A 24427-nucleotide genomic window follows, 5' to 3' on the forward strand; every position below is an offset into this window, starting at 1 on the left:
GCATTCTGCACTTTTCTTTGCTGAGCATCTCAATACAGCAGAACCAATCTATACCTTAACTTTTATCTATAGCCTATCATAACTACTGTAATTGCCATATTCATGTTCCTGTTCTCCAGTCACTAAAAGTTAGTACATTACAGTTTAAGCTAGAAGTTGTTTTTCAGTTTTCTTGAAGTGGAAAATTCTGAGACCTTTTTTCTACTTGCAACATTTGCTGCCTTGTTTGCCTGTGCTCTCTTTCTGCTTGGTAAAATCATCTTGTTTGGGGTGGGTTTATCCATAAAAACCCCTTCTAACTAACACACCCTTGATTATTCTTGGTTATCTAGTAAGACTGGCTCAGCAATTCTTTTCTTCTCTGACAAAACTTGCTTTCATTTCTATTCCTTCTTCAAATTCTACATTTAAAAATCTTTCTGGTAAGCACACACATCTGTGAGACCTTCTTGTCAAACTTTCATCCTTCCCAACACCCTCCCTGCCTCTCCAGGCTCAGTTTGGCAGTAAAACTCCGGGTTTAATGGAATTTAAGTGCATTGTTAAGGTGACAAAGCCGGGAGTGAGGCTGCCCTGCGCGGAGAGCTGGTTGTTATTTATCTGCTGATAAACACAGCCCTGCTTCTTATCAGCACATCTCCCCCTGCCTGCCCGGGGAAAACAATCTCTGCAGCTCTGATATCCAAGCTTCAGAGGAAATTCTAATAAAGCTGTAGCAGATTTGCAATGCTGAGCATTAGAGAGCCTCAGTTGCATTCTGTTGTGCTGAATTAGGGGTGGTTGGCTCTGAATGGAATAAATCTAATCGTGTTTGTCACCTTGCTGTGGTGTGACTGGAACCAAGCTCTGGTTTCAGGCTGGGAGTGTGTGGGAAGTGCTTTGCTTCTGTCACTTGCCTTCTTTAAATTGGGTAATTAGCGAGGGTGGGATTCATTATTTGATTATTTTAATTGCCAGGAGCACAAAGGTCTCCCTTTGGCTGCAGCAGTGGCAGGGGAGGAGGAAGAACCTGATTTCCCTTCTGGGATAATTGAGGTTGGAAAAGCTCACCAAGGTCACCCAGCCCAGTTTGTGACCAGATTTTGTCCCCACCCACATCCAGACCTACCCTGGACACCTCCAGGGATGGGAGCTCCAAAACTGGGCAGCTCCAAGGCCTGACCTTATATTGTGCCATTAATTGTGCCGTTAATTGTAGCATTAATTCATTAATGAGCATCCTAGTTGAGCTTGTCTGCTCTCTTAAACAAAATACACTTAAGCAGGAGGAATTTCCTCATGGGAAGAGTGCTCAGGCCTTGTAATTCCCATTATTTTTGGGGAATGAGGAGTGCACTGCTCCTCCTGCAGGAAAAATCTTGTTTCAGTCTGCCTGTGGGGTTAAGATGGGTCTTAAAAACTCCCAAACTCCCAGTGGGGAATGGAATTTTAGCCTTAAAACATTCCAGGGAAGGAAGAGAGGCCTGGAGGGGGCACATCCTTCCAAGCAGAATCCCTGGCTGCTCCCACAAGTTCCTTTGCCTCGTTTGTAGGGTTTTTTTACACAATTCCCTACAAGCAGAGGAGTTCCATGAGCCAAGCTGCTCTTCCCAAGGTATGGGGGTGATTGGGGGTCTGTCCCTGCCCTTCCTGAGGCACCTGCAGACTCTGGAGCAGAGTGAAGGTGCAGGAGAGGAGGAACAATAACTGATCTAATGATTCATTTTACTTGTAAAAGTCCACAGCGAGGAGAAGTCTCCTGCGACCCAGAAATGAGGTCTAGAGGTGCTTAAGTATATTTTGTTTAAGAGAGCAGACAAGCTCAAATAAGATGTTCAGAATTAATGGTACAGCTCTCCTGATAATTTCAGGAGAGGTTTGGATGAAAAGTTAAAAATACAGGTGAAGTGAATAATAATACACAGGGAGATGAAGAGCTGCTGAGAGGTGTCCCTGAGTCGTAGTGAGAGGGAAATGAGTCAGAATTGGCAGGAAATCAGTGGAATAAAGGCTGGGAGGGAAAAGGAGGCTCAGAGTGGGCTGGGGATGGAGATCAGGGTAAAATTTGGGCTGGGCTCTGCTCTGTGCTCTCAACAATTCTGGTTAAACTGAGCAGCCAGTTGTGGATGGTGGAATTCCAGAATGGTTTGGGTTGGGTTGGGTTGGGAAGGGCCTTAAATCCCATCCAGAGCCACCCCATCCATGGGCAGGGGCACATTCCATTATCCCAGTTGCTCCAACCTATCCTGGGGCATTCCAGGGATGATCCAGGTGTGTTCTTCTCCTTGGATTTTGTGTTGACTGCCAGCCTTGGTTCCTCCATCCATGGAGATGCTGCTGGGATCTTCCTTTGGCTCCTCCATCCATGGAGATGCTGCTGGGATCTTCCTTTGGCTCCTCCATCCATGGAGATGCTGTTGGGATCTCCACTTGGCTCTTCCATCCATGGAAAAGCTCCTGGGGTCTCCTTTGGCTCCTCCATCCATGGAAAAGCTGCTGGGATCTCCCCGTGGCTTCTCCATCCATGGGAAAACTTTTAGGATCTCCCTTTGACTCCTCCATCCATGGAGATGCTGCTGGGATCTCTCTTCCTCCTCCTCCTCCTCTCAGCCACTCCAGTGGGTCTCACTGTTGGGTTAAACACAGCAAAGGAAGGAAAAGGTGGATCTGAGCTCCAGGAAGATGAAATTTCAGGGAGATTCACCCAAAATTTGTGGTGGAGGCTCCAGAAGGAGCCAGGACTCAGCCTGGCTGATGTCAGGGATTATCAGCAGAGATCTGAGGGGTGTCAAAACAGAGAATAAATGAACAGAGAGGTTAAATAAATCCATAAAATCAGTTCAAGGGAAAAAAAAAAAAAAAAGATAGAACATCCCCAGTGATGTGCCTTGCTTTTATTTGGTGCTGGTGTTTGACTGCACCCCAATTCTGGGCAGCACCAGACCATCAGGACACCTTCAAATTCATATTTAAATCCATCATCTCACATATTTCACCTGAAATAGCAAGATTTCAGATGGAATTCCTGCCTTTAGTCGTGCCTTTGACTCCTGCACGGGGTTTGCAGCATCCACACCAGGAATTCTCATCTTATTTGGGTCCATTTAAGAAGAACTAATGGCCAGATTGCTGATAATCAAATTTCAGGGTGCTCCAAATCTGTGTGCAAACATCTCCTGCTCCTCCAGTGCTTCTGCCTCACTTTGTGACACTTTATTGTTTTTTTTTTTTTCCCTTCCTTTTCTTCCTCTCTGCGTGGAAACAAATTAAAGCAAGAATTGGGATTGTAAATAGATAATGGGACGTGAATGCAGAGTAATCAGTGCCAGCCATGTACAGCCATACTAATTGTGCCAGGGGAGGGAAAGGGATAAATATTTCATGCCTGGATTCAGTGGGAAGTGAGAGAGCAAGGAAAGAAATAAAAAAGAGTTGAGAAGGCCTCACTTCAGTGCTTTTTCTTCAAAAAGAGGAGTTTTGATGACATTAACCCCTCCTTGTTTTGAATTGAGGAATTTTGTTTAGTGTGGAGGGTTTGGTGTCACACAAAGGAAAAACATCTCAGGTCTGGGATAAATTCATCCTTCAAGGATGTGCTGATCAAAACCAAATCCAGGGATCTGGGACAGGAGAAGTTGAGCCTCATTCAGGCAGCTTTGCTTCATTCTTGTCTGTTTTTTATCTCAGGCAGTTGAATTACAACTGTGAAAGGGAAATTTGGCTCTGCATAGCTAAAGATCATTCCTGAGGGGTTTGCTGCTGCAGAATAAACAATGAAATGGCCCTTGAGGGGTGAAAACATTGAATTTAAGGGTGTTGTCGTAAAAACCAGCCAGGAGAACTTCCTCAGGATGGGTTTGGGGCGTCTCGTGTTTGATCTCAGCCCCAAATCTGGGTTTGGGGCACCCCATGTTTGATCTCAGCCCCAAATCTGGGCTTGGGGCACCCCATGTTTGATATCAGCCCCAAATCTGGGCTTGAGGCATCCCATGTTTGATATCAGCCCCAAATCTGGGTTTGGGGCTCCCCGTGTTTGATATCAGCCCCAAATCTGTTTGTTTGAACTCGGTTCTTTGAGGAAGTTTCCAATTCAATGGGTTCAGCTGCCTTGGAGTTCCCCAAGGATGGCAAAAAGCCACAGAGGATCCATTTCTGCTCCACCTCCTCTTCCTGAAAGGGCTGGGGAACAGAGATGGAGACAATCCATGGAGAAATGATTGGGAACAACCTTAAATCCCAGTCTTAAATCATCCCAGAGCGCTGCAGGATCCAGGCACGGGATAATCCAGGGTTTGGATTGTACTGTAGGTGGCAGAGATGCTTTAGTTATGCACTAATCACCCTGCCAGCTCATTAAGGGGCTGGGAGCACAGAGATGCCATTAATTAATGCAGCCAATTCCAGCCTGAGGTCACCTCTGGATGGGCTGGGTGGCTGAAGGACTCTTCAGGTGCTCCATGGGCTGCCAGATCTGCTGCTAAATAATGTTTAATAATCAAATCTGAATTATCCTCCGGATGGAACAGATTCCCAGGATCCTTTTGCCTTTGTTAAAAAAAGCAGGGGGTGTTGGGATGTCAAAAAAGAATGTTGGAATAGTAAAAATGGGGTGTTGAAATGGCAATAAAAGGTGTTGGATGCCAATGAAAGGTGTTGGAAGGCCAATAATGGGTGTTGAAATTGCACTAATTTTTAAATAAGTGATAATTGGGGATTAAAGTGATTAACTTTCATTAGCAGGAACAGAGAGAGCATTGGTGTCCCCACCATGGTGAATGTCACCATTGTGGACCTCAGTCTGAGTTTGAAGTGTTGTTCCAGTCTACAACTTGGTTTGGGACAAAACTCAGCCAGGAATTGTGAGCTGGAGTTAAAAATGAAGCAAACAACATCATATTTTAAAGGAAATAAAATTATAAACAGATATGAAGGGCTGCTGCTGGGTTCTGCAGCTGCCCACCTCTGATCCTGGCTGGAATCTTCCTCAGGTCAGGATTGGTCATAAATAAAATAAAAATTAAAGATGTTCTTGCCATCCTTTCCCTTCCTGAGTTAAAATAAACAAGATTTTGTAGTGGGGTTAACCAAATATGAAGAGATGAGCTTGGAAATGTTCTGTGCCTTAGGAAAAAGGACTGGGAACCTCTGTAATGACAAACATGGAGCTCTCAGCTGGGAATCCCATCAGGAACGTGGGGCTGGAGGCAGCCCTGAAGTGGGGAGGGGGCTCTCCTTGGCTGTGTGGTACCCACAGAGGAGTCCCCAGACTCCTGGGGGAGGAGGATTGGCCTGGAGAGGGGGATTTGGGGTGTCCTGGCGTGGTCCTGACGTGCCTCTGCTGCTTTGCTCTCTTGCAGGTTCACTGGGATGAATTTGCCAGCCCCTGTGATCAGCAGTAAAAATTGGCTGAGGCTGCACTTCACCTCTGATGGCAACCACAGGCAGAAGGGCTTCAGTGCCCAGTACCAAGGTAAGGAGGGAGAATTAAATGCCCTGGCCTGGCCTCACCCACCCCAGCCAGCCTCTGTCACCTATTCCACAATCATTCCAGTTTGATTTCCTCATTCCTCAATTTCACAAATCATTCCAGTTTGATTTCCTCATTCACCTATTCCACAATCATTCTGATTTGATTTCCTCATTCCTCATTCACCTATTCCACAATCATTCCGGTTTGATTTCCTCATTCACCCATTTCACCACCATTCTGGTTTTATTTCCCCTTGCGGCCACCCTAGAAAACGACTCCAACTCTAATTAACTCTAATGGTTTATAAAAACATTGGTCTTGTAAGCCAAAGATTGAAGACTAGAGCTGTAAGGGGATAGAATATAAGAAAATAAAGAGGGTGTAGAAAGAACATGGGTCTTTTAAGCCAAAGATTGAAGACTAAAGCTATAAGAATATAAGAAAATAAAGATGGTGATCTTGCCCCTAAGGAGTTGCAGCTGGGCCTAATTAGCAAAGATTAGGAACAGGCCTGCCTTTAACAGGCCACAGCTGTACCCAATGAGGAGAAGAGTGCTATAAAAGAGTGGGTGGGTGGTTGAGAAGGGAACTGGGGGCAGTTGGTTGCTTTGTGGAGAAGAAAGAGTCAGAGCTGTGAGGAGCTGCCCATGAGGAACACTGAGCAGGTATGAAACCTTTGTGATAAGATGACACCATAAACCTTTCTTAGAGTTACCCCACCATTTCAGGAAAAAAGGATTCAAACCTTCATTTCCAACTCCCAAAGCTGATTTTTAGGCTTAACTTCTTCCTACCCCCTAAACAACCTGAATTGCCCCTTGAGATAAGGGGCACACAGCAGCTCCAACACCACAAACAAGTCAACAACAACCCTCAGCCCCCGTTTTAGAGTAACCCCAGCCAGGAATCCCCAGCTGCCTCCCTGTATGGCCCCGCTACTGTTATTTTCCAGCTGGAATCCCCCAAAGTGTGGTTTTCATAGAAAAACCCAGCCTGGTTTGGGTTGGGAGTGACCTTAAAGCCTATCTACTGACAAGTCCACTGTCCCAGGGTACTCCAGGTCCCCTCTTGGCCTTGGACACTCCTAGAGATTGAGGAGCTTCTCTAGGAAATCCATCTCAGCCCCTCCTCACCCTCACAGGGCAGAATTCAGGATTGGGATAAAGATTTCAGGATGGGAATGCTCAGGTGCTGTTGAGGAGATCCTTTGGCAGTGAAGATTCTGCTCCTGGTGGGACCAGAATGGAAGGAGTGGATTCCTTGGAAGTATTCTCACCACTCCTGTGGTGTTTGTGAAGGAGGTTGTGGGTGCAGGATCCATGAGAGGGGAGTGAAGCAGGGAAGGAGCAGGAATGGTTTGTCCCCTCCAAGGGCTCAGGGGAGCTCTGCAGGTTTGCTCTCAAGAGGCTTTTGCTGGGAAAAAGCTCTGGAGAGGAGTCAAGGGAAAGGGAGAGGATTTTCTTTTCCTTGGATAAATCCACAGAGCTGCCTCGTTTGGGTGTTCCCAGGCTGTTCTTAGCAGGGCTGTCATGGCCTCAACAAATGAACCACATCGTTATTTAACTTCCCCGCTTTCCTTGAACCTGTAAATCACTTTAAACTGCAAGAAAAAACAAGGAAAAAAGGACTTTAAACAAGGAAAAAAACCCCTTTTGTTGTTGCTGTGCAGCATAAATGTCTGGGAAAAGCAGCTTCCCTTTGGATGGCTTTTCCCTGGCTGTCAGGATTGCAGCTTCCTCCAAAGCACCTGTCTGAGTCAGCCTTTCCCTGCACAGCAAAGTCAGGGTGAATGTCCTCATTCCTCTGCTCAGAGAAATGTCAGGGGGTTTAGGGGATGAACTGAGGATGGAGTGTTGGAAATGAACTGAACTCCCCATTCTGAGCTGGAATCCAGGCAGGACCTCAGCCCAGCTGCCAGAGGGGACCTGCTCTCGTTTTCCCACTGTTTTTGTGGAGTTTGGCAGCTTCTTTCTGCCTTTCAATGCTTAAAAACCCAGCAAAGCAAGCAGCCAAGCAGTGAAGACTCCCAGGGATGAAGGGAAGGTGTCTGCAGGCAGTGGGATGTGTAGGACAGGAGATGCTGATACTTTAAAAACCTCCCTGTAACCCTTTCCACAACCTGGCCTGGCCATAAATATTTCAGTGGCGATAAATCCCTACAAAACAGGCCGTGTAATTCCACAGCAAGCACAGCAGCTGAAATGCATTTTTCATCAGGAGAGCTGAATCAGGATGGGCCAGGAGAAGCAAGGGGAGGCTTTAGGGTGGCTCTAATTTGCTGTCTGTTTTCCAGAGACGTGCCTGTACATCATTTATGAACCCCCTGGGTCCTCTGGGACGGGGTCTGGCTTTGCTGATAATCTATAAGAAAACAATTTCCCTTCCAGCTTGTTTAAATTGATCCTGAGTTTTGCAGAACACCTTCTCTGTCTGTTCCCCCTCTGCTCTCCCTAATCCGTGTCCTCATTTGGAAATCACTTTAGGAATGTAAAAGCAAGGTTAGATGCAATCAGGCTGTGGAGAGGGTTTTTTTTGTTGTTGTTGTTGAACACAGCAAATTCATTTTGTTCCCTTCCTGGGAGAGTTAAATATTTCCCTTTTCCCTTTCATTAAGGTGAATCTTGATTTTTGCAAATGTTTTTTCCCCATGTAAGGAAGTCAAAGGGACTGGGAGAAATGTGTGCAGAGAATTATTTTTAAAAATTATTTTTTATTTTCCTCCCCATCCTGTCTCCTCAAAAAGGTGGAAGAAAATAACCTAGAAGTTTTTAATCAGGTGAGGTGGCAGCACCTCAGTGTCCCCCCCCCCCCCCCCCCCCCATCAGAGGAGCTGGGTGGGAATTTATGAAATCAGAGGGTTTTGGGAAAGCTGCAAAAGGCTGGAATTGGAGAGATGGAAATGCTGCTGCCCCTCTCTGCACATGTTTTATGGCAGAACTTGGCTCCCTAATTGCTCTGGAGCTGATTGGTACCAACACATAATTGCAGCTTTTATCGATCTCCCCGCCCCGGCCGCTTCCCTTCCGCACGGGAGGAAGATAAATGGGATGAGCTCCAGCCCTGCACAGGACAGAGCTGCCTCCTTCAGGGAGGGGCTGGGGAGCTCCCTGCTGCTCACCAGAGACACCTCAATGGCTTGGTGAGGGAATCATGGAACCTTGGAATGGTTTGGAATGGGTTTAAATCCCATCCAGTTCCACCCCTGCCATGGACAGCGACCTCCCAGTTTCCCAGGATTCTCCCAGCCCCATTCATGGCTTTGGTCTGCAGATCTGTCCATGGGTAGATCTGTGGTTCTACCCATGGATGGATCAGTCTGGGTTCTGTTTGGACAGATCTTTGTCCCTCTTTGTGCTGGATCTCATCTTGGATCTTCTACTCTTTATCCTGGATTTTCCCCTCTTCATCCTTATCTCCCAATCCTCTCCTTGGTTCTCCTACTCCTCATTCTGGATCTCCCACTGCTTGTTGTGAATCTCCCACTCCTCATCCTGGATCTTCCCCTCCTCATTTTCAGTCTTCCCTTTTTCATCTTGGATCTTCCATTCCTCACCTTGGATCTTCTATTTCACTTCTTGGATGTCCCACTGCTTGTCTTGGATCTTCCACTCTTCATCCTGATCTTCCATTCCTCATCTTGGATCTTCCACTCTTTATCCTGATCTTTCATTCCTCATCCTGATCTCCCGTTTCTCATCTTGTATCTTCTATTCTTTATCCTGGATCTTCCCCTCTTCATCCTTTTCTCCTACTCTTCTTGGATCTCCCATTCCTCGTCTTAGATCTTCTCCTCATTTTTGATCTTCTTGTCATTTTCAGTCTTCCTCCTTTCATCTTGGATCTTCCACTCTTCATCCTGATCTTCCATTCCTCATTTTGGATCTTCTCCTTTTCATCTTGGATCTTTCCCCTCCTCATCCTGGATCTCCCCCTCCTCATCTTGGGTCTTCCATTTCCCATCTTGGATCTCACCCTGGATCACACCCTTGGGTTCCAAAGGGATTTTTGCCTCCTGCCATGAGACCTATGGAGTCTCCTGGGCAATTCTGGATAATCCCAGTGCTTGTGCAGGCTCTGAGTCCCAAAGATCCATTGCTCAGGCTGCCAAAAGAGGGATTTTTCCAAAGAGTTGCATTTGAGGGGGTTTCTCTTCACTTCCAAGAACCCCTGTGAGCATCCTGCTGCTGAACCATCCCAGCAGGAGGGAGAGATCCAGGCAGGATTTAGATTTAACAGCAATTCCCCCAACAAAGAGAGCAGAGCTTCATGGAATAGATTTTTTTTTTTCCTGTTGCTGCTGCTGAAACACTGTTTTCCAAATTAAAAATAAATAAATGTCTGCTTAAATCCTCATTTAGAGCAACATGAAGTGGTTTGAAAGGAACAGCCCGGCCTGCCTGCCATGCTGGCAGAGCTTTGTAATGTCATCTCTCAAATCTGACAGGATGCTGAGTATTCCATTAGATCTGTTGGATGTGTGTGAGCAGCAAAAGCCTCCAGAAAACAGGAGTTTCTGTTCATCCAATTATCCTGACACAGTCCTTTGTAGTACTGCTCCACATTCCAATTTACAAACAAAGTAGATTTTCAAATACAGGATTTTTGAGGGCGGGGAGTGGGAGAATTGTTCTTATTTGTTTAAATTTTTTTTTAAAAAGCACGAAACAAGTGGTGCTTTGCTGTGCCTGGTTCTGATCTAAATGGAGTCATTTGTAAAGTCTGACTTCCATCATTAGGGCTCCAAAATGAAGGATGAGGAGGAGAGGATGCAGTGATTGCTCTTTATCAATTTATCTTCACCAATTTATCTTTATCAATTCTCCTGGAAAGGGACATGGTGCAATTAGGGGAGGAGATGTTTCCTGGGGATGCAGCTTGGGCTCTGAATTTTGGGATTGCTGCTCAGTGTTGAGTGTCTTGTTCTCATTGCTGAGGGGTTTGGGAGCCAGGTTTTCCATCAGGAACGGGGTTGGAGGGGGATTTTTGTTGGATGGCTCTGGGAGAACCTTGGTTCGAAATGTGTCCTTGAAAAATTTTCAAGCCTGGCTGTATCCAAATTTTGAATTCCCCCATGCCAGAGAATCCTGGAGTGGTTTGGGTTGGAAGAGACCTTAAAATTCTTCTGATTGCACCCTCTGGCACCTTCTCCTGGATTTGGGATGTTCAGCACTGGGGAGATCCCTGCAGGTTGCTGTGTCCTCATGGAGGAGTTCCCCAGGATTTCTCATCCCATCCATGGTGCCACCATCAGCTTTGGTGGGCTTCACCAATGCTTGGGAAGCTTTTCTTGGCCTCTAAATTCCCTTTGTGGGGCACAAATCATCCGAGCTGAGCTTTTTGTTTGCGTGGAGAGTTGGGAACCTTCCCTGGGGGCTGGGTGTGGAGAATACCAAATTGGGGATTATTTTGTGAAGCTCGTGCCCCAAAGCACAACCACAGAGCAGAGACTTAGAGGCTGCAGGGTCCCAACACACATCCTTGGAAAATTCAAACCAAAATCCAAATTCAGCCTTGGAAACTTGGAATTGCCTGGATTTTATTGCCTGGGAGGGAATTTTGGGGTATCCCTGTGTTGGCTTGGAAAAAGCTGGAAAATCACTACAGGAATGTCTGCCGCTATTTTATTTGAAGCAGAAATAGATTTTTTTACCCCAAAAAAGTGAGTTTTAGCAGCCCCAAGTCCCTTTTTTTTTTTTTATCCATTGATATCACATTTATTAAAAACCTTGAGATCAGGCTGGAAATCTCCTGTGATTCCCATCCACGTGGGACCTTTGGGGCATCCCAAGCCCTGCTGCTTTTTCTTCCTCCTGCTGCACTTGCAGGTGGATTTGGAGCAAAAAGAAACAAAGAGTTCGATTTGCTTTGACAGCAGCCTGCTGTTAATTAGTTTTCCCTTCTTAAATTAATAAAAAAAGACAGCTGCCCTGAACAGATTGAAGCTGCTGAGGAAGACAGGAGCAGCAGCAGCAGCTTTTCCTCATGAATATTTTCCAGCTAAAAATTTTTTTTTGAAGTTCTTGCTGCTTTATTTAAAGAGAAAGCCAAAAGCTGTGAGGAAATGATGAGTGAAAAGCTGCACCCAGCATCTCCCTCAAAGCAGCACCTCAGGTGAGCTTCAAGGAGCCTCCCCCTGTCTGAGCCTCCTGCAGCAGCTGTTCCAAACAGGTTCTTTTTGAGCCCAAAAAAAAAAACCCCAGCACGATTAAAAAACCCCTCTTTAGTTACATGGGTAATTCTTCTTGACAGCTTTGTCTTAGGAATGTGCTAATTTAGGGATGAAAGCCTGACAAGATGAAGAACGTGGGGAAGAAGGGTTTGAAGTGGGTTTCTCCAAGGATAAGGGCTGGCTCGTCAGGAAAAGGCTCCCAGAAAGTGATTTGGACACTGAGTAATCCCAATTCCTGTTGGGTTATCCTAAATCCTCACAGTGAAGGCTCTTTCATCCCAAATCCTGCAGTGGGGGCTGGGTTATCCCAGTTCCTGTTGGAACTATCCCAATTCCTGTTGAGTTATCCCAATTCCTGTTAGAATTATCCCAATTCTTCTTGGGTTATCCCAATTCCTGCAGTGAGGGTTTGGTTTGTCCCAATTCCTGTTGAGTTATCCCAGTTCCTGTCAGAATTATCCCAGTTCTTGTTGGGTTATCCCAATTCCTGCAGTGAGGGTTGGGTTATCCCAATTCCTGTTCAGATTATCCCAATTCCTGTTGGGTTATCCCAGTTCCTGTTGGAATTATCCAGTTCCTGTTGGTTTATCCCAATTCCTGCAGGGGAGGCTGGGTTATCCCAATTCCTGTTGGAATTATCCCAATTCCTGCAATGAGGGCTGGGTTATCCCAGTTCCTGTTGGAATTATCCCAGTTCCTGATGGGTTATCCCAAATCCTGCAGTGGAGGCTATTTTATCCCAGTTCCTGCAGAGGAGGCTGGGTTATCCCAAATCTGCTTGGAATTATCCTAGTTCCTGTTGGAATTATCCCAGTTCCAGTTGGGTTATCCCTAATCCTGCCATGGAGACTTTTTAATCCCAGTTCCTGCAGTGAGGGCTGGGTTATTCCCATTCCTGCTGGGTTATCCCAGTTCCTGTTGGAATTATCCCAATTCTTGTTGGGTTATCCCAGTTCCTGCAGTGAGGGCTGAGTTATCCCAATTCCTGTTGGAATTATCCCAGTTCCTCTTGTGTTATCCCAATTCCTCTTGGAATTACCCCAGTTCCTGTTGGGTTATCCCAATTCCTGCAGTGAGTGTTGAGTTATCCCAATTCCTGATGGAATTATCCCAATTCCTATTGGGTTATCCCAAATCCTGCAATGAGGGCTGGGTTTTCCCAGTTCCTGTTGGAATTACCCCAATTCCTGTTGGGTTACCCCAGTTCCTGTTGGGTTACCCCAGTTCCTCTTGTGTTATCCCAATTCCTCTTGGAATTACCCCAGTTCCTGTTGGGTTATCCCAATTCCTGCAGTGAGTGTTGAGTTATCCCAATTCCTATTGGGTTATCCCAAATCCTGCAATGAGGGCTGGGTTTTCCCAGTTTCTTTTGGAATTACTCCAATTCCTATTGGGTTGCCCCAATTCCTGTTGGAATTACCCCAGTTCCTTTTGGAATTACCCCAATTCCTGTTGGGTTATCCCAATTCCTGCAGTGAGTGTTGAGTTATCCCAATTCCTGCAATGAGGGCTGGGTTTTCCCAGTTTCTTTTGGAATTACTCCAATTCCTATTGGGTTACCCCAGTTCCTTTTGGAATTACCCCAGTTCCTTTTGGAATTACCCCAATTCCTGTTGGGTTATCCCAATTCCTGCTCTTTGATCCCATTTCCTCACAGCAGAGGCTGGTTTTTTTTTTCCCAACTCCTGCCTCTGGAAGCTGCAATGATCCCAAATCCAGGTGTTTGTGCTGCTCCCAGATGGTTCTGCCAGGTGGGGTTTGTGTCAAACCCTGGGGGTGGAGGCAGCAGCAGCCAAATCCAGAGCAGGAAAACAAATTGCTGCTCCCTGGTGTGAGAAAAAGGATGGGGCCCTTGGAGATGGATGAATTCTTGTTCCCTTTCCTGGTTTTTCCCCTCTTCTGGTGGAATTTTGGATCAGGGAGGGAATGGTCACACTTGGGGAGGAGTCCGCCAGGTGTGGAGCTCCAGGCTGATATTTCCCTTGGCCAATAATGGGGTTTAATTTTATTTTCTTGCTTTTTTGCTGCTGTTTGTTCACACCAGCTCTGCAGTTTTTAGGTACTGAGTGCTCCCCTGGAATGGCTCTGCTGTGTAATGGGTTCATGGGATAAATTCCAGAAAAATTGGGGGCAACCAGCTCAGCATTTTCCTCTCAGCATCCTGAAGCTCCTCAGAGCTTCCCTTTTGCTTGTCTCCCATTTTTAGTGGGTTACAGAGGAGTTGAACCCCATTTTTATTTTGAAATTAAACCTCTCCAAAGCCCTAACATAGAAAAACAAACCCCTGCTGGTTTTGAGCAGTGAGGATAAGCTGATCCCAAAGGGAGGGATGCAGGATGTGGGTGATTCACGTTTTTATTTTTAAAATAAAAACTTGACAATCCCTGAAGCTCAGCTCAACTTTTCCCTCTTTTTTTCCTTTGTTTCTCACCCCTGCAGTCAAGAAGCAGATGGAGCTCAAGTCCAGAGGGGTGAAACTCATGCCCAGCAAGGACAACAACCAGAAGACATCAGTGTGTAAGTTTTTCTGGCTCTTCCTCGCTGTCTTTTTTGATAACAATCTCCTGGAACATTTCATTGGACTTTCCAGTAATCTCTAAAACTTCGCCACTCTGAAAAGTTTGGGTGCTTTTCCCTCTTCCCTCTGCATTTCTGCATCACTTCCCTCCTCCCAGTGCTCTGGTCACAAGCATTTACTAACTCCTGGAAGGGTGCAAGGCTTGGATTTTCTGCATTTGGTTGATTCTGTGCTCCAAGGTTGTGGTTTTAGGCTCCTTTTAGTGGGGAAAACAAAGAAATTTGGGATTGGGAATGGTGTTATCGCTGTAAATAAGGAGCAGGGATAAGGAACAACCTTAAAAACAGAAAATTCACAGAGGCAGTCACAGCGTCTTCCTTTCTCTATTTGAGTTTTATTTCATTTTCCCTGCAGAAAAATCATAATTCTGGGCTTGGAATGCTGATTTTTCAGGTTCTAGTGCTGATTTTTCAGGTTGCAATGCTGATTTTTCAAGTGTAGTGCTTGGTGTGTCAGGGGCAGAACATTGGGGTCACTGCTGTACCTCCCTCGGGCAGGTGGGAAATATTTCAGTTTCCCATCAGGTTCTTCCCAAATCAAGAGGAAAATCTGTGGTTTTTGTCCCTGAATCTTGGGCTCTTTCTAAAATGAAACAGGAGGGATCTGCCTGGGAGTTAATATTATTGTGGATTCAAATGGGAGCAGGATGGAGCATTTTTCCAAATGGATTTTAGGGGAGAAGCTGGAATTGCTCATTTTGTTGCACAGCCCATTACCCCCGTCAGAGAGGAGCATTTGCACAGCTCAGCTGGGTGGATTTGTCATACAAAATTCAGAAAAATGCATGGACTAGAGCAGAATTGGTGGATTTTGCATACAAAATTCAGAAAAATGCAGAGACTTGATCAGAATTGGTGGATTTTGCATACAAAACTCAGAAAAATGCATGGACTGGATCAGAATCATGCCTCTGGAAGGAGAGTTTCCCTCCCAGCTCCCAGGAGAATTTTTAGGCTCTGTTTTATTGGGAGCAAAACCCAAAAAGGTGAAAAACAACCCAAAATCTCCAGAGCAGAAAACACGGGGGGGTGTGTTCAGGGGAAAATAATTCAATTTTTAAGGGAATTATCCTTTAAAATGGAGTCCTGGCTGGGTGATACATTCCTTGCCAGGAAGAATTTATTGGAATAAACATCCCAGTGCCCTTTACTGAATTGGAAAATTCCCCTGGCTGGGTGTGGAGACTGAGGGGTGTGTTTGGAGTAGGGGGATTTTGGGGGATTTTTGCCCTGGATTTTGGGGAATTTTGGGGAAAGGAGTGAAATAATTGATTTAACAAAGCATTGTGGTGCTAAAATACACAAAATTCCCATTTTTCCTTCCTGGGAATGGCCTTTGGAGCAGTTTTACCCATTTTTAATGCACTGAGGTGAGGAGGACACAGCAGCTGCATTCCCTTTCCTGCAGATCCTGCACTTCTGAGGAGGAAAAATAGGAATTCATTCCCCCTGCCTGGTTTATCCCATCCCAAGGGGCTCAGAGCTGCCAAATGGAAGCTCAAATCCTGAGGACAGCTCAGGCTGGAAGTTGTTGAGCTGGAATAATGGGAATGGGATGGTGGCCCCATTCCATGGTCCTTGTCACCCTCCAGCTCCTTCTCCATGCCCTGCTCTCCATCAGATCTGGATTTTCCCTATTTTTGGAGCTTTCTGCTCCCACAGGGAATTCCCAGCTGCAGAAGTGCTGATTCCCAAGGAGATGGCACCAGGAAAATCAGGTTTTTATTTTATTTTTATTTTTTTTGCAATCCTCATCTGCTCTGCTCCCTGCTGGATTTGCAGGGTTGGCTGAGCCCCTTTGTGCTCCCAAACCTCCATGAGCTGAGTTTGCATCACAGATAATTCCAAAGAAATTTCCTATTCCAGAGCAATTTCCAGTTGCTGTGGCTCAAATACCAGAAATTCAGGAATTTTTGTGTCTCTTGGTATCACTTAAAGCTCTGCCACAAAATCCTAAAATTTTTAAGGCTGGAAAAGATCAAGTCCAACCTTCAAGTCCCTGTTTTATTTTTGATTATTCCTACCAGCAATATTTTATTTTCAAGTACTGTTTGCTAAAACTTGGCCTAAAATCCTCCCTGGAGGGATTCACTCTTAAATCCTGCAGGTTTTTGGGTTTGGGATTGCCTGGTCAGATTAAACCTGGTGTGTTTTGTGTGAAAATGTAGTGATGTAACAGCTGCTTGTGTTATTGCAGGGAAAAAATCCATAAAAATTCAAAATTCTATGGGGACGTGCTGCTTGTGCTCAGTTGTAGTGGATTGTGTTTGTTTTAAATCATAATTAAGTGCTTTGTACTGCTCACCATCAGTCGAATTATTTGGAAATCTTGCTTGAATCTCTTCTGGAGGGGTGATAATACTGAGAGACAAATAAATTAGGTAGAAGAAAGAGTTTGAGATTTTAGGCCATATTTTGGAGGTTGTTTCTGGCACTGAAAGCAGAATGTAAATGTGGATATTCCAGGTCTCACAATGGGGAAATTGTGGTGGTTTGGATTTAAAAAACAGCATCCAAGTGGATTTTGTGGTGTTTGGGTGAGGCCCACCAGGAGAGGCGCTGGGTGAAGGACTTGGAAGTTCTGTGTGTGTCCAGATGGGTCAAAATCTGCCTTGCAAAGTCATTTTTTGGGGTGGGTTGAGCAGTTTTTAGGTCTCAAGTGTGTGGGAGTTGCTGGATTTTGAGGAGATGTTTGTGGGACAAGGAGCCACCTGAGGCCTTGTGGGTGAAGGACTGGAATGTCTAGGTGTGTCCAGCTTGGTCAAAATCTGATTTGCAATGTCATTTTTTGGGGTGGGTTGAGCAGGTTTTAGGTCTTAGCCAAGTGTGTGGGAATTTCTGGATTTTGGAAAGATGTCTGTGGGACACAGGAGCCACCTGGGACTTGGGTGAAGGACTGGAACTTCTGTGTGTGTGCAGCTGGGTCAAAATCTCCTTTGCAAAGTTATTTTTTGGGGTGGGTTGAGCATTTTTTAGGTCTTAGCCAGGTCTGTGGGAATTCCTGGATTTTGGGGAGATGTTTGTGGGACAAGGAGCCTCCTGAGGCCTTGTGGGTGAAGGCCTGGAAGGGCTTGGGTGAAGGACTGCAACTTCTGTGTGTGTCCAGCTCGATCAAAATCCGCCTTGCAAAGTCATTTTTGGGGTGTGTTGAGCAGATTTTAGGTCTCAGCCAAGTGTGTGGGAGTTCCTGGATTTTGGGGAGCCATCTGGGGCCTGGGGACAAGCTGTGCTTGGCTTGGGTGGGACAGCCTGAAATGCTCAGGGAATTCTGCACTTCTGGGAGTGCTTCATCTTCTGAGCTGTTCTGGAACATTCCCAGCTGGGAAATAAACTGGGGTTTGGCGCTCTCATGGTAGAACATTCCCAGCTGAGAAATTGGGGTTTGGAGCTTTCCTGGTGGAACATTCCCAGCTGGTAATTTGGGGTTTGGAACATTCCCAGATGGGAATTTGGGGTTTGGAACATTGCCAGCTGGGAATTTGGGGTTTGGAGCTTTCCTGGTGGAACATTCCCAGCTGGGAAATTGGGGTTTGGAGGTCTCATGGTGGAACATTCCCAGCTGGGATTGGATTTTCCCAGTGTCAGGACCTGGCTGTGACCTTTTCACTCTTGGTGTTGTTAAATTTGGGGGTGTTCAGTGTCTGGGTTGGTGTCACTGAGGTTCTGGAATAACTTCTTCCTTAATTTTTTGGGTGCTGAAGGAACTTTGGGGGTTGGAAATGCAGCTGGACCTCGTTGGGGTGAGCCCTGCACCCCTAAATCAGCTCCAAGCTCTCTGGCCTGATTTTTGAGATCTTTCCTGGAAGTTTGCATGGAATTACCCTGGTGTGACCACTCAGATTAACCCTTTAAACCATCTAATTCCTGCTGGAGTCCTTCCCATCACCTCCTTTCACTGGATTCCTCATGCTGAGAAATGCTGGGGCTTTGTCAAAGGTTTTTTTTTTTTTTAGGTGCTGCTTTGTTTTGTAGCTCTGAAATTCAGCAAGAAATTGTCCCTTGGGAATCTGTCAGTGAAGTTTTCTTATTAAGAGAGGCAAAACTAAAGAGGATTTTAACAGTGAATTCCAGTGGCAAACTGAACAATCAGAACTGGCTGTCACTGAATTCACGAGGAGGGAGAAATTGAAAAAATCAGGAGGATGAGGGGATGGAAAACCAATCCCATGTTGGGGGAGAGAATTCCTGAGTTTCTAATGCAGACATTGAGCAGTTCATCACAATTTTTTTCTAGTAATCTTGAAGGGTTTATTTGGGAATGGCCCAGCCCAGGTGAAACTTTGGGAAGGTGAACACAGCAAATTCTCAGCATGACAAATCCATTTTGTAACCTTTGGGCTCCTCTATTTGTGTGTGTGTGCTCAAAACAAAAGCTAGAGAACAAAAATTTCTGTAAATTAGCAGCTCGAATATTCATCTACTCCTTTTCTTTCACTTTCTTTAAAAGAGAAATTCCCCAACTCCCAGGATATGGAGATATCTTCCCTCAGCTTTATCTTCCCTGTTCTCTGCTTTATCTGTTCGTGTTTTTAGGTGTTAATGAATCTCCACTAATGAGACATGAGCTGGGTTTGGGCCTCAGCATTGGGGGTGACAAACTTTCCTCTTGGGCCTTCCTTTTCCTGGGATCTGGGATTGTTTCTCTTTGTTTTCCTGGGATTGTTTCTCTTTGTTTTCCTGGGAGCTGGGATTGTTTCTTCCCAAAATTTTGAATTCCAGGCTCCATTTTTATCTGCTATGGGAATAATCACTGGGTGTGGCAGCAGTGCCCACTCTGGGGGTACAAAAGGGGTGATCTGAGGGGGATCTGACCATGGGAGGAGGAATTTGCTGTGGGAATGGGATTTTTCCTTGGATGAAGAGTTCCCAGGTCGTTAATTCTAAATATTGGATGGTCTTGGCTTTGTGTGTGTGGGTGTGGTTGTTACAGGTGTGTGTGGTCAGGGGGGTTTTTACAGAGGAAAATCAGGAATTTGAGCACTTCCTTTCACTCCCACATGCCTTTGGGACATAAAACCTCTTTGGGTTCTTCATCCTGAGGTGAATTTTCCTTGTTTTGGAGCTGTTTGTGCACAGGGTGCAGGGAAGGAACCCAAGGAGGGTGGTGTCACCTGGGGACTTTGTTCAGCCAAACTTTTCCTGTCAGAAGCTGGGAGTTGAATCCGTGCGCTCTCCCTTCCTTCACTGAATTGATTCCTGATTCCTGATTTGGAATCCTCTGGGCTGGTGAAAAGTGACAAAGCAAAGTTTGGAGTTACAGAAAATGTAGGGATGTCAAATTCTGCTTTGGTGCTGCTGATTGAGCTTTACCAAGGGTTATTGTGGTGGTGTTCACAGGGGTCCCAGGATGAGGGAAGAGATGAGAATCTTGACTCCATGTTTCAGAAGGCTGATTTTTTATTTTAGGATACATATTTATTAAAAGAAAATGATATATTAAAACTTACTAAAATAATAGAAGAAAGGACTTCATCAGAAGAAAGTAAAGGGGAAAGGAAAGGAATAAAATCTTGTGACTGCTCACAGCCTCGACACAGGTGGCTGTCATTGGTCATCAAATAAAACAAATTTCACGTGCTGGGTAAACAGTTCTCCAAATCACATTCCAAAGCAGCAAAACATGGAGAAGCTGAAGCTTCCCAGCTTCTCAGGAGAAAAGATCCTAATAAAAGGATTTTTCATAAAATATGTCTGTGGCAGGTTAGGGACATGGAAAATGGGAAAATAATCTCTCACAGGTTGTTTTCCATATGAATTCATAGCTCTGTCACCTCTGTGCCCTCCCACACACAGAGGAGGGCACCAGAGCCTCCTGTGGGGACAATCCCAGCCCCATCCCTGCTCCAGCACGGTGGGAAGGGAGGAAAAATGGGCCTTAAAAAGGAAATTCCTATAAAGAACTTGAAGGGCATCAGAAGAGTGTTAGTGCTGAGGAGAAGCTGAAGTATTTTTGGGATCAGCAAAATTGGGAAGCATCCTCCTTGTAGGAACAGCTGTAGCTGGGGATGCCCCAGGGGTTAATTCCAAATAATGGATGGTCCTGGCTTTGTGTGTGTCCAGTGTGGGTGGATTCTCCCCATGGATTCTCCCATTTCCCCTGCAGGGCTCCAGCTGCTGAGCCATGAGAAATGGGCTGGTGTCACCTCAGTGTCACCCTCCTCCTTTGGGGCACCATGCTTGGAATAAAACTGGGATTTTCTTCCCTGTAATCCAGTGCTGGGCAGAGGTGGGATGGAAATTGGGGTTGTTTCAGTGGTTCAGCGTGTGGAATGTGGAATTTTGGGGCTGTGCTTCCCCAGGAGCCTCATCCCGTGCCATGAGCCATCAGGGAATGGAGTTTTTTGGCTGAGAAACGTGCTGTAGGCTTGGATGAGAAGAAAACCAAATCCCATCGAGTTCCTGTGGCAAAATCCCCCTTTTGTCCTTTATTGCTGTGCTGGAATTCAGCCTGGAAATCAGGATTGTGCCAGGGCTGAGGGACCCCCAGGTTCCCCCACCCTGAACCCTCCTTTGCACCTTGAGAGGGCTGGAAATGGGGAGGGTGGAGCTGGGACCTTTCTTCAGTGCTGGCCAGCACCCCATGGATTTCATGTTTGTTGGCATCCAGGTTGCTCCATAAATTTTTCTCCATGTTCCAACTAAATGACTTGGCTTTCAAACCCTCGACTTGCATCTCCCTCTCCTTTCTCCCTCTCGTTCTGTGCTTGGTTTTTCCCTCCCTGGGATCACTCCCTGCCTTTTCATGGAGTTGTTTTCTTTCCCTGGCACCCTGGGCTGGGTTTGGAGGGCTCTGAGATCACCTTCGAGGGTGGCAGGTGGAGTTTTAATCAAACAGGCTCTGTGATTGGTGTCATTTAGCAGAATGGAAAAAATACCAAAAAATCAACTTTTTCCAGAGGTATTTCTGTAGTGGAATGGAGGGGAAACTGTGTCCCTAGCTGGCATTTCCTAGCAAACACTCAGGTGTGTAAACTGAGCAGGATATTTGTTTCCAAAGCTGTTGTTTTTGTGGAATAAAACATTGAGGTTTCTGAGCTCCCAGTTGCCATTTTTCTCGCCACATCCACCAAGCCAGCTGCTGAAAGAATTGTTCCTTTTGCTATTCTGTCTCTGTATGTGCTGTTTTTTTGCTTTGTAGTAACTCAGGTTGGTGTGTCCCAGGGACATAATTTGTGTCCAGACCCTGGGATTCCTGAGAGAGGCAAAAGGATAGGCAACGATTTTAGGTAAGAACATTTTCTGTTTTATTCTGTGCATGAGCTCCTGGGTGTGCTCCTGGTGTTGGGGGGCTCTGTTTGCTCTGTCCCCCTCCCAAAATCCTGCCCAGTTTTGGGGAACACGTGTGTAAAACCCTTGCTGTGTGTGCTGTTCCACAAAGATCTCTTGGAGTGTTTTTATCCTTTCCCAATCCAGGTTTTGTGCTGTCATCCCTCCCCTGGAAAAACCGAAACAGCCAAAAGAAAAAAATCACTTTTCAAATTAGCTCAAACCCCAGCATGGCCCTGCCCTTAGAGAATTTGAGGTGGCTGAGGTTCCTTGTCACTGAGCCTGTGTGGTGCCAGCTAATTGGGGTTTAGGAAGTTTAAACCAGAGTGTTCCTTTCCAGTTCCCAGTTTTGCTTTGCAGGGATGCCCCAGCTGCTGGTGGCCATGGGGAATCAATATTTCATCTGATTCTGCTGCCCAGGGTGGTTTTGCTCATGGAAAGTGTCTCTCAATCAAATCCCAGACTGTCAAATCCTCCTCAAGTCCAGCAGAGGAAAGGGAATCCCAACAGTCCCTAAATTCTATGGGATGAATTCCCAACTCTGATTGTGTCACCTCAGTGAACAAAGCTCAGAATCCGAACCACAGAACAAAGAGCAGAACTCTCAGCAGTTGATAAAGATTTTTATTTCACTTTATGAGAATTCTGAATGTGTCCTCTCTCAGAGCTGTGGGTGAAATTCCCACTGAAATGTTGCTAAAATTTGGGATTCCAGGAGCTGTTTTGCTCATGGAAAGTGTCTCTCTGTTAAATCCCAGTCTATCAAATTCTCCTCAAATCCAGCAAAGGAGAGAGGGCAGAAGAAAGGGAATCCCAACAGTCCCTAAATTCCACGGGATGAATTCCCAGCTGCTGATTGTGTTACCCCAGTGAACAAAGCTCAGAATCCAAACCACAGAACAAAGAGCAGAACTCTCAGCAGTTGATAAAGAATTTTATTTCACTTTATGACAACGCTGAGCACGTCCTCTCCCAGGATGAAATTCCCACTGAAATGTCACTAAAATTTGGGATTTGGGCATCAGCACCTGGGGCAAACCCAGCAGAGGGGAGGCAGAGCTGGTCCCTCCTCCCTTCCTGCTGCCTGCAGGGCCAGGGGATGGCTCTGGCCCCAAATCCTGGGGTGCAGGAGCTGGCTGATGTCCCCTGTGTCCCCTCTCCAGGCTGGGCTCCAGCATCCAGTTCTCCTGCAACGAGGGCTACGACCTGCAGGGCTCCAAGAGCATCACCTGCAAGAGAGTCAGCGACATCATCGTGGCCTGGAGCGACCACCGGCCTGTCTGCAGAGGTGAGGGCTCTGCCTGCCAGGATTTGGGGATTTTTGGGAATTCCCAGCTCCTTCCTGTCCCTTTTTCATCAGCCATCCTGCCCTTGGGTCAAATCTCAGAGTGGTTTGGGTTGGAGGAACCATCCTTCTCCTTTCACTGTCCCTTTCACATTGAGAACCATCCTTCTCCTTTCACTGTCCCTCCAGACTGGCCTTGGACACTCCCAGGGATCCAGGGGAAGTCTGACTGAATTTTGGGCTTTTTAGTAATTCTAGTTCCTTCCTGTTCCTTTTCCATCACCCATCCTGCCCTCAGGTCAAATCCCAGAATGGTTTGGGTTGGACCATCCTGCTCCTTCCACTGTCCCTCCATGCTGTTCTTGGAACCTCCCAGGGATGTGACAGCCTGAGGGGGCTCAGCTTGGCAGGATTTTGGGATTTGTGGGAATTCTCAGCTCCTTCTTGTCCCTTTTCCATCACCCATCCTGCCCTCAGTCAAATAATCCCAGAATGGTTTGGGTAGGACCATCCTGCTCCTTCCATTGTCCCTCCAAGCTGGCCTTGGACACTCCCAGGGATTCAGGGGGAGTCTGAGGGGGCTCAGCCTGGCTGGATTTTGGGATTTTTAGGAATTCCCAGCTCCTTCCTGTCCATTTCTCACTCATCGTGCCTTCAGGTCGAATCTCAGAATGGTTTGGGTTGGAGGGACCTTCAGGACCATCCTGTTCTTACCACTGTCCCTCCATGCTGGCCTTGGACACTCCCAGGAATTCAGAGGGAATCTGAGGGGCTCAGCTTGGCTGGATTTGGGGATTTTTAGGAATTCCCAGCTCCTTTCTGTCCATTTCTCACCCATCCTGCCCTCAGGTCAAATCTCAGAGTGGTTTGGGTTGGAGGGACCTTCAGGACCATCCTGCTCCTTCCATTGTCCCTCCAAGCTGGCCTTGGACATTCCCAGGAATTCAGAGGGAATCTGAGGGGCTCAGCTTGGCTGGATTTGGGGATTTTTGGGAATTCCCAGCTCCTTCCTGTCCATTTCTCACCCATCCTGCCCTCAGGTCATCCTTTGGCCAGGTCAGAGAGTCCCAGAGGGGTTTGGGTTGGGAGGAACCTTAAGGAAAATGTTGTTCCATGGGCAGGGAGACCTTCCCCATCCCAGGCTGGCTTTGGACACTTCCAAGGATGGGGCACCCAAATTTCTCTCTGGGAAATCTTCCTCAGGGCCTCCTCACCCTCACTTTAAAGCTTTTTTCAGCCTCTGTTTCTGCACCTCCTTTTCCCCTCACAGACTCCTCCATCAATGTCCCTAAATCCCTTCCTTTCCCTCTCTCCAGAACATTCTTTTAATTCAGGAATGTCAAACCTGAGCAGGATCACCCCTCTCGTTATCCCAGGTGTTTTCTCCCCTCTCCTCCTTCTCCTGTAAGAGGAAAGACAGGAATAAAACCTGGAAAAGCAGAGCTGGAGGGAGATTTTTAACTGGAAATATGAAATTTTGGGGCTGTGCTTCCCCAGGAGCCTCATCCTGTGCCATGAGCCATCAGGGAATGGAATTTTTTTCTCATTTTTCCCATTTTGCCCTTGGCCATTTTGTTTTCATTCCCTCTCTGAAATGTCACATTGTGATATTTGTAATGCTAATAAAGAACAACTTGTAATATTTTTAATTGAATCCCTTTAAAGCTCTTTAAGTCATAAA

At 46.2% G+C, this 24427-nt stretch overlaps 1 protein-coding gene across 1 annotated transcript in view; it reads left to right on the forward strand.

Annotated features, from left to right (window-relative positions):
- The window catches only part of CSMD2 (CUB and Sushi multiple domains 2), a 261846-nt gene that overhangs the window by 107455 nt on the left and 129964 nt on the right, over nt 1-24427 (forward strand). The window contains 4 exon segments of the mRNA XM_063177637.1: nt 5337-5449; nt 14058-14135; nt 21334-21421; nt 22625-22749. Of these exon segments, the coding sequence (XP_063033707.1) occupies nt 5337-5449; nt 14058-14135; nt 21334-21421; nt 22625-22749 (404 nt within the window).

The sequence above is a fragment of the Melospiza melodia genome, chromosome 27 (genome assembly GCF_035770615.1).
Source record: "Melospiza melodia melodia isolate bMelMel2 chromosome 27, bMelMel2.pri, whole genome shotgun sequence".
NCBI classification, from domain to species: domain Eukaryota; kingdom Metazoa; phylum Chordata; class Aves; order Passeriformes; family Passerellidae; genus Melospiza; species Melospiza melodia.